Genomic DNA, 9,919 nt, shown 5'->3' with positions numbered 1-9,919 from the left:
CCAAACACTAATTTGGGTGGTGCCGAATGATGACGTGAGGTGCTTCTGTTTGAACCATAAATTACTGACGTTTCTCTAGACACCCAACTTCTACCCACATTGTGATTGGAGAAAGAAGTTGAAGCTACGCGGGACCCTTTCGTGTAATAAGTGTGCGAACGCTAACGTACCGTCGGAAGGAACGTTGTCGGCACACCGCCACTCTCACGACGATTGGAGGAGTTGTTGGGGCCCACAGTACTGTCTATAAATTAATATCAACAACAACAATGATGCTCATGATGGTAAGAGATGGCCGGCGTGCATGCATGTGCATGCATCATCGGGAGCACGTCGACGGGGCATGCATACGGCGACACGATCGTAGCTGCCGCACTGCGAGGAAAAGAATACGAGTATATTAGGATGGTATGATGATGGGAAGTGGACAGAGAGAGTGAGTTATGGTCCATGCCGTGATGCTCTCGTGGATGTTCTTTACAAGTACATAGGTGAGGAGAGAGAGAGAGAGAGAGAGAGAGCGCTCTCTTAGCATAGGAAACTAAATGTTTATATTGCTAGCATCTTTAATATACATATCATGTCATATTGGATCTAATTTCTTATTATATCATTTATTAGGTTTACATATGAAAGTTAAAGACCATGTTGGTAGAGGTTTACATATATGAAATGTTCTGAATGTTTGGTGAACAAGAAATGAGAATCATATTTTAATATGCTCAAAAGTCCATTGAATATTATGTGATAAATTTATGTTTTATTTTTTTTTAATATTTATTGTTAACAACATATTTTTATATTTAAATAATAATATAAATAACAATATAATTAATATATGTAATATTACAAAAAAAATCGTATAGTCCGTACATATAGTAAGTAAAAATGTAATCATAAAAATAAATATAAAAGTAATATTAAAAAAAATTATACCTTATAAAAGTCATAAATTATATTTATTTCTCACTAAATTATATTGTGAATATTTTTTATAAGACATAAGCTACTTTAAGATATATATATATATATATATATATATATATATATATATATATATATATATATTAACATTCCAAAATACTGATTGTTACCCGGTATTGGTTTTAAAATATACTTGTTGATAGTATTCGGATATCGTCAATTGATGGTTTGATCTTAAAGGCATGAGGATATCTGAATAACTATCGTGCCAACCTCGAATAGTAGTTGACATAGCATCAAGGCATTTAAGATGGCTCCAAGATAATATTTGAAATGTCTTTGAGTATCTAAGATAGTCATAAAATTGACGTAGACTTCAATTTCTTTGGTAGATCCTACACAAAGGTCAATATGAATAAGAGTTTCCTGACTGATTCCTTAAACACTTAAGTTAGTTGTTTTAAGTTTTGTGAGGTAAAATGGACTTATGTAGATAAGTTCAATTCTTAGATAAGCTAAAAATTGACTTTTATAAATGAGCAATCAAAGGATCATTTGTAATCGTCGTAACACCCTCATTTTGATGTTTAATCCATGAGAGCCGATAAATCGTTATTATCCCTATATGGTTGTTTGAGTTGGCGCCTCAGATCTATAATGGGTTAGGATATTGAATCCATCGTTGATGTAATTTCCTTATCGAACCCAACATTGAGATCCATTAATTGTTATCGGATTCGTATATTTCGGTTTATCTGTCCATCATCCACGTGAGTTTGTTGCCTCAGATGACACGCTCTCGCACGTGCCGCGGCCGTTCTGCTCGTTGAGCATTGAATCTGCCCTACTCGTAACGTACTCGCACACGACTAACCGGACGGCCCAGAAATAAATCGCGCCTTCGCAACAGCAGGTCAGGGAGGGCACGGCGCGATACACGGGCGCGAGTCTCGGTGGTTGTGGTGATCGTGGATGGCTCGCGCAAGAAAGAAGGCGGGTGGTGGGCCGGGAGAGACGAACCCCCGTGGCGACGCCGCAAGCGCCATAGGTTCCCTTTACCAGTGCGGCGGCGGGAAAGTAGGCATGCAGATGAGTGGGCGAAAGCAATCGCCGCCATCGACGCCGCCGATGCCGCAGAATGGTCCTGGGAGGTTGTTCACTCTGCCGACGGTTCTCACCATCGGCCGGGTCGCCGCCATCCCCCTTTTCGTGAGCAGTACGTGGTCTTAATGCCGATCTAATCTCTTCTTCTCATGCGTCATTTCTCGGTCTTAACCGAGAAATGATTACCCTAATTTTAGATACATGCCCTTTTTTCTCGACTTAAAGGTATGTTGTTTGTTATGGGTGCTAAAACGTATGGCGAGGAGGGTCTCGGTCTTTGTATATTTAAGGTTTTGAAGCATGTGATCGAGATTTCTTTTACTTTCTTATATCATGTCGGAAGAATAATGGTTTTCTTTGGATAATCGTGATGTATATGGAGAATGGAAGATAAAGAATCGTACATCTGTAAGGCCCTCTTTCCTTTCTTTAGAGATAGAAAAGGGAAGCGCGGCACATCAGTACCAAATAAAACATTCCCAAGATAAGAAGCAAAAGTGTTCTAAAATTCAGCACCATTTTCTCTTGCGGAATTGCTTGGTTGTGGTTGCAGTGGCCGGTGCCGATGAGGGTAGTATTGCCCTCGATGAAGAAACCAAACAATGAGATTTCATATCCTACATATTATAACAAAGGACGAGTTATTGATGCTTTGCCTTTGTTCTTTTTGTTATAACTCTTTAACTATATGCAAAAACCCATGAACAGACAGACCATCATAGGAAGATTCTTGAAAATAGTTGACAATAGTTGGATCTGCCTTGCATATTCAACAGTCCATCAAGGGATGAACCTGCAGGCTCCATATAAAGACTGTAATGTGGCACTAGAGAAAATGAACCCTTACATCTTGGATTATTAAATATTATGAACATTAAAAATATATTGAATTTGTTTAATAGCATTATTGGTTACCAATAATCTCGGAGATCAATCAGTCGAAGGCCTTTTGAATTTTGAAATTTCATCTATACTTGTCTATAAAATGCACAATGTGTCTAAACATTCAAAACTAATTTGTGGACTGACCAAATGTGATGCTGGCACAAATGTAAACATTCAAAACTAATTTGAATTCTTAGTATTTTGTAGTGATCAACCAAATCAGATAGCCATAATATAAATTTAACTCCATTCTATAGCTGCATTATGTGGTGATTTGCATCTGTTGATCACTGATTGTTGCATATCAAGTTCAATTGCTTAGATTTTTGGTTCAACATTTTGGAAATATCTTTACCGATTGAAGTATCTTCAGATATGTACCTGACAATAATTTCCAGGTCATGTGCATCCTTTGTAGTTTACTTAAATATGTAATTCATTTGCTAAGAACTTGATCTCTGGTAAAGTTAGGTCATCCAATTGGTGCAAGTTCAATATGAGTAAGCCTTTCACATTATGTGACTGTTGGGATTTCAGCTTATGTCATCCAGTAGTTCTAGTTTCTCCAGTAACCCTAGCCTCTAATTAACTTTTTATACTTAGATCCTCTGTCTTAGTGGTTGTGTCAGTTATCAGCTAGAAGCTAATGATTATTGTACTCTTGATTCTTTTTTCTCCATATAGAATGGTAATTGTTGACGGTTTTTTTTTTTTTGCCTCGTTTATGATCTCTTTCTGTTTTTTTGGTTTACGCTAAATACCCTACATCAAACAGAGTAATTTATGGTTCTGCAGTTTATTCAATAAAGTGAAAGAGTTGTACTGAATTTCTGTAGGCAGTCACACCATCTTCTAAATTGTATATTGCACTTAATCCAGTTGCTGAATGAAAAGTGCAGTTTTCTTTATCACTAAGCTCTTTATATTTTTCTATTACAATGGATGGGAGGTTATCTATGTTTCTTCTTCTTTGTGAAAAACTTGTTGTTGATAGCATATTACTATATTCAGTATTTTTTCAGGTGGTTATATAAATCTACCGGTAAAATTTTATAGTTTGTCTAAGTGCAAAGGCTGACATGTTAACGACTCTCATTAGCTTTTTACATGGATGGTTGGTGGGGAGCAACTGCTACAACAAGCATCTTTCTTCTCGCTGCAATTACAGATTGGCTAGATGGTTATATTGCAAGAAAGGTATGTGGTTCATATGTCATGCTGCAACCTTGATTGAGTAATGTTGTCAGGATCTGAATCAGAACCTGAGGTGGCATTGTGGTTGAATGAGTTGTGAATCATATCACCATTTAAGAATCATGTCCTATGATAATGAAATCAATCAGAAATTTGAGTTAATTGAAAATCTGATGAAGTGAGAAAAAGAAACCACTTTTTTTTCACCAACAAACATAAACTAAAGCATGTGCCATAGCCCACTTCAACATGTTTGAGAAAAAAATGGAGTTCTGCACCAAATTTATTTTGATTTAGTTATTGAAACTTCCCATTTTGCCAAAAATTAAAATAATCTCTTAGTAAAAAGATAAGTTTAGCTTCAGTAATTCTATTTCTAATTCTTAATAAATGTAAACTCATTTTAGATTGCGGTGAAGATTTTAATAAATCTTTGAAGATAATTGATGATTGCAATATCTGAAACCTTGTTGGATCTTGTCATTTGGGGTAATGATTCATTGCAATTCTATGGGGTGGCAATTTTTGAAGTACAGGACCAAGCTTCTTTTAGGCCCATGTTGATCGGATTGTTTGTCGTAACACCCTGATGACCTTGCATGTGACAAACCAATATATTAGTCACAATTGACACTAACTTGTGGCAATTCCTAGATGCGGCTTGAAACAGCATTTGGTGCATTTTTGGATCCTGTCGCTGACAAGGTATACCTTATCCATTTTACATACATGCTGTCAAGTTCCAGGACTCTCTCTATATTAAATTTATATGCGTGAATAATAATATTTTTTTTTTTCATTTGCTCGAAGCTTATGGTTGCTGCCACATTGGTATTGTTGTGCACTAAACCTTTTGAATGTGCTATATTTGGGGATGTTCCATGGCTTTTGACGGCACCTTCAATCACCATCATTGGTAGAGAGGTAATCACCACTTTGTAAACTAAGGTTTCTTTTTCCATGTGTGTGCACACAAGAAGCTCATTCATTCCTTCATTTTCTTATCTATTATTTGTTTGTATTCTTTCCTATACCACTTAACCAAATAACTTTAAAATTCACACTCCTTTGATATATAACTTTAATATATTTGCTCTGTCAACCTTATGTTTGTCATATCTGCCTCCCGTATCAAAAGTTAGTCTATTAATGCACGAGGACAAAATCGGTGCACAATTTTAAGTGTTTTGGCCTCCAAAACTCTTGTTTATTTAATTCACACTGCTTGTGTATAACTTATTCCCAGGTTTATTTTTTCTGTCAACCTTATATGTTTGTGGTGCTTTGTAGACTTCAGACTAAATTCAGAAGAAATGGATGAGTAAATATATGCAATAAGGAAATCAAAGTTCAATTTGGCAACTCCATTTTTCTATATATTATGACTTCAGATGGAGTTGATTTGTTTGTTTTTTTCTCAATGGTCATTGGCTGTTTTTAGCATTCATCTCTTTTTGTAGATAACTATGTCGGCAGTCAGAGAGTGGGCTGCATCTCAGAATAGTCTTGCTCTTGAGGTATCTCTTTTTGGCTTTCCACTGGTTGTGTTGTTTTATCAGCAAATATATTTTGCATTTCATGTTTGGAAAATTTGCAATGGTAACCAAATAATTTATGGCAGCAGGCTGTAGCAGTAAACAAATTGGGGAAATGGAAAGCAGCAACACAAATGACTGCGCTAACTGCCCTTCTTGCTAGCAGAGATCCCAGGTTACGATCTTGTTCGCGCTGCATTCATTTGTTTATGGTATCATTCTTACATATTTGAAGTGTGATTGCAGCATGGCAGTGCCGAGTGTTTTAGCTTCTGGCATAGGTCTGCTCTATGTTTCAGCTGGCCTTGCCGTATGGTCACTAGTCGTGTACACGAGGAAGATATGGACAGTGTCGCTCAAGTAGATAGTTAGAGGCTAAATCTGCCACGAGCATACAAATAACAATGTAGATGATGCACCGGCACTATTCATCCGTAGCTGTTTCAAAGCCGCTGCTACAGATGGGATATATGCAGAGAAGCAAGCTGATTCATCGCCATTGATAGATAAGAACATGTATTAACAGAAACTGTGCAAGTAAGATGGGCATCGTTGGGTTGGCGGCCGGCCAAATGGACAAAATTCGCTTTAAGGTACACTGAATGGGTTGTATGTGACCTCATACAAAGTAGAAAATGTAGATTGCTGAAGCTTTACCGTCCTACCTGTCTCAACAGATCACAGCTTATTGACGACAGTAGGCATATTTTGGCGCGGGGGTTGATCTTTTCTTATTTTAAATGCCTAAACATGAGTTGCAGTTCAAAAACCATCATCAATTTCGAGACGTTGGCTGCCGAGGATCCTTCTCGGAGACGCCGTCGATCGACACCGCCGAGTCATCGGCCGGTATGATAGGTATATTTGTTTGAGCTTTGGGGGTGATGGAAATGACATCGGAGTCCTGCATTTTATGTTGCCCAGAGCATGTAACGGAACCGCCGAATGAAGAGGCATTCAAGACGACACATTCTTTTCTTCGTCCGCTCGAATGTCGTCGGCTCCTTTTCCCTTCTCCTCCACCGGAGCGGTGTCGCCTTCGCTTCTCAAGTGGTACGTCTTCCTAAATCCTTCTCACGATCCGCGCTATGGCTGCATCCAAGAACAAGCGCCCGCGACGTTGGTTCTGAGGCGATCCGACCTCCACTTCCATCCAAGCCCCTCAACGACCGCCTCTCATTCAGTTCTACTTCGTCCGCCTCCCAAGCCCTCCGTCTCGTTCTGGCTCCCCAAACTGCCCCCACCCCCTAAAACCCTCCGCCTCCTCGACTGGGACTTCGTTCCGTTCAACGACGCCCTTGAAGCCAGGAGATCGATCAGTTCGTGCACCACGATAGCTGCCCTGGCCTCAACCGGTAGCACGAACTGATTGATCTCCTGGCATCAAGGCCGTCGTTCAACGGGGTGAAGGGTTCACGTCAGGAGGGTGTGGTTCGCCAGCGGTGGTGTTCGTGGAAGGGTTCACGCCGCAGCAGAACGATGGGCATGATTGCGAGTGGTGGTCTGCGATTGGTGTGTCGATTAGGGCGGGCGCATGGACGGGAAGAACAGATGGTTTGCCGCCGTGAAGGAGGAGGCCGATGCCGATGCCGATGCGGTGGATAAAGCTGAGAGGCGAAATCTGGAGGCTTATGCCAAGTTTGATGGAGCGCAAGTGACGGGTAAAACACTGGTTCTCTTGTTCTTTGGCTTTGGTTCAACTCGTTGCTTTTGTAGCTTCTTCTAATATCGCTGAGTTCCAAATTTTGATTGACATGAGTTGCTGCCGGAATGCAACTCACTTATGATTGCTTTAAGTCAAATTAGCAGAAACAGGACCAAGAAATTTGTAGAACAGGGCGTTGTTTGTTTCTTTCTTGCTTTTGAGCTGCTACTTGTGCATATTCTCGCTAGCTAAGAGCAGATACAGTTGCTTCCAAATTCAGGTTAGCACAGGACTGATAGAATTCAGCTATAGATTAGTAGAAAGCATACTCGATAACATTGTGATGCTTCAAAATTAGCTTACAATCATGAGATGTTAGAAACTGATTAGCGATACATATTGCCTGACACTCGAATGATCATTGCTTCACTAGTGATTGTACTGGATTGTCATGCCGGGCAAGCAACCGGTGCAAGATGAGAACAAGGAGAAGGATGACCAGCACCAGCACCAGCACCAGCACCAAAATTATCAACACCCAGCACACCTGTTGAAAAGAAGTGCAGACATCATCCTGATTGCAGTGATAGAATCTCTTGGAGCCAAGTACTATTTCTTTCATACAATAAATACACTGAGGAGCTTCAGGTAATCAGTTCTTGCACAAACTAATACTCTTCCTAGTCTATGCTTCTAATATTTAGAGGAATTTAGCTACAGAATACCACATTCCCAGTTCTGCATCTTAATTATGTTTCTAGAAGAGTGTTCTGTTAGAGGAACACCTGATCACACTGAATATGCTTAATGAGTAGCTCCCTGGCAATGCTATATCTCATTTTGTTTTACTAAACTCTCCTGTTTTTGTTTTAGCACTCATGTATTTTAATGGAATAGTTAGTCTCTTGACTAATAGTTTCCATTTAAGAGCTTCGCTTACGAGTTCAAAGCAACTTAGCGACTAGGATTATTTAAAGTAGGTATTACCAAGACTCACCCAAGAAGACCTAGTTCTAGTGCATTTGGAAGCCTTGTACAGTTGTTCTTTAGCTCGGCCTGTCGATGCTGCTGACTCTTCGATACGCTTATCGATGTTATCTGTCTAACATTAATCAAAATTAATACACCATTAAATGAATTTGATGCATACCAATTTTAGGCTTACCTATACCGATAGGCTGGTCATGAAGTAAGACAGCGAGATCTTGATAAATTTCGTGTATTTGCTGTACATCGTAGTGTGTTTCTTTGATATCTTTCTCCCTTTCCTCTATTATGGCCTCATTGAAGACTATCTCATTCTCCAAGGAGAGTAACTCTTGCCTGCGGATGAAAGTGATTTCCGCGTAACTGTCTTTCGAAATGAAGAAAAACTAGCAGAGTATAGACTAATAGTAGAAAACCTTTGGTTTCTTAAGTTAAGAAAGATGTCCAACACTCAAACAATATTTCATTCTGCATCAAGTTAAGGTTTATTAATGTTGAAACTCAAATTTCCCAAAGTATAATTACTTTCATCCTTTACATCAAACATCTCTGGACATCATAAGTCGGGTTATTGGTATCACTCGACCCGAGTGCTAGTTTGAAAGTTTAAAGAGCGATTAGCTATCCAAGATGTCCCCAGAAGAATCACAAATTATCTTTCTCAACTACATTTTGTGTGTTGAAGTTTCTTGATGCTGTAATAGCATTGTTTCTTTTATGATTTGGATATTTGGGGTTCCACACACACACACACACACACAAAATGCTAATTATGTTGAACCTTCTCAAATTTTGTGCCCAGCGGATTGGATCGATTTGTATTTACTCTGATGTCTCAGATGTTTTCCTCCAGGCATGAAGAGAGAGAAAATGAATGGATTTGGCTCTCTCTCTCTCTCTCCTGTAAGATATGAGTTCCATGGCTCAGCATATACCCATGGGATCTTAAAGAGCGTACGTACCATCATCTTGGTGTAAACCAAATTGAAGGTTTTATTTGGGCCAATCTCTGTTTTGTGTACTCCAGAAATGCTTACCTCGTCTGTTCCCAGAGCAGCAACCTGTCGTCGTCATCACCTGCATCCTCTCCCGCAGCAGTCTCTTCGCCGGGCGAGCTGCCAAAATCCACTACGTTATGTGCAATCAAGCGACTCAAAAGAAGTGATCGGTTGAAGAGGGAGTCAGGGAGACCTCGTCAGCGGCCAAGGCCGAGAAGGGGAGGCGTTGCGGGCATCTTCCCGCTTCATAGCGAGCTTTTGGGCCTTTTGGAGATCTAGCAGCGCGGCTACGAAGGCCCCGCGAGCTTCGACTTCTACCTTTCAAACTCGTCGATCGACCTGCCATTAAAGGAAGACGATCTTAAAGAACAGAGAGAAAGAATGGAGAACGGAGACTGTGCGTACATATTCGCGGCTGGCATCGAGAGCTTGAAGCGCTGCGGAGGTGTTCCTCACCGATGGGCCGATCGTCTTCCTTGATACTTGCCGGGAACAGAGGATGCTTCAGACCCGAGGGAATACATGAAACCCAACACGGAAGAGAGAGAGAGAGGTACAGGACCTGCCGATCATTGACGAGACGCCGAAATCGAAGAGTCGATAGCAAGTGGAGGTTACCACGTTCATGAGCTCTTCTATGTCGACAG

The 9,919-nt window shown here is 40.1% G+C and overlaps 2 protein-coding genes across 5 annotated transcripts; one reads left to right on the top strand and one right to left on the bottom strand.

Moving 5' to 3' along the window:
* Positions 1-1,792: 1,792 nt before the first annotated feature.
* LOC135642765 (CDP-diacylglycerol--glycerol-3-phosphate 3-phosphatidyltransferase 2-like) lies at positions 1,793-9,919 on the top strand. Of its 3 annotated transcripts, none has more exons than XR_010498055.1 (11): positions 1,793-2,140; positions 4,013-4,110; positions 4,762-4,812; positions 4,918-5,031; positions 5,568-5,624; positions 5,732-5,817; positions 5,889-6,235; positions 6,320-6,491; positions 6,567-7,303; positions 7,721-7,935; positions 9,128-9,919. XR_010498055.1 is itself a non-coding variant. In XM_065159176.1 (7 exons), exons 1-7 carry the CDS (start codon positions 1,897-1,899, stop codon positions 6,004-6,006), a joined length of 771 nt encoding a protein of 256 aa, XP_065015248.1. In that variant the 5' UTR covers positions 1,793-1,896; the 3' UTR covers positions 6,007-6,303. The 3 variants fall into 3 exon arrangements, 1 of the variants encoding a protein (XP_065015248.1); XR_010498054.1 differs by having other exon boundaries at positions 5,729-5,817; XM_065159176.1 differs by lacking the exons at positions 6,320-6,491; positions 6,567-7,303; positions 7,721-7,935; positions 9,128-9,919 and having other exon boundaries at positions 5,729-5,817; positions 5,889-6,303.
* On the bottom strand, positions 7,581-9,607 carry LOC135586052 (syntaxin-22-like). 2 transcript variants are annotated; one of them, XR_010498056.1, is made up of 6 exons: positions 9,466-9,607; positions 9,312-9,389; positions 9,056-9,175; positions 8,453-8,610; positions 8,285-8,385; positions 7,581-7,834 (listed from the first exon to the last, which is right to left on the bottom strand). XR_010498056.1 is itself a non-coding variant. In XM_065159178.1 (5 exons), the coding sequence occupies exons 1-5, from the start codon at positions 9,519-9,521 to the stop codon at positions 7,706-7,708; spliced, it is 522 nt and encodes a 173-aa protein (XP_065015250.1). In that variant the 5' UTR covers positions 9,522-9,607; the 3' UTR covers positions 7,581-7,705. The 2 variants fall into 2 exon arrangements, 1 of the variants encoding a protein (XP_065015250.1); XM_065159178.1 differs by lacking the exon at positions 9,056-9,175.

This window comes from Musa acuminata, chromosome BXJ3-7 (genome assembly GCF_036884655.1).
Source record: "Musa acuminata AAA Group cultivar baxijiao chromosome BXJ3-7, Cavendish_Baxijiao_AAA, whole genome shotgun sequence".
Classification (NCBI taxonomy): domain Eukaryota; kingdom Viridiplantae; phylum Streptophyta; class Magnoliopsida; order Zingiberales; family Musaceae; genus Musa; species Musa acuminata.
This window is presented reverse-complemented; position numbering and strand designations above follow the sequence as displayed.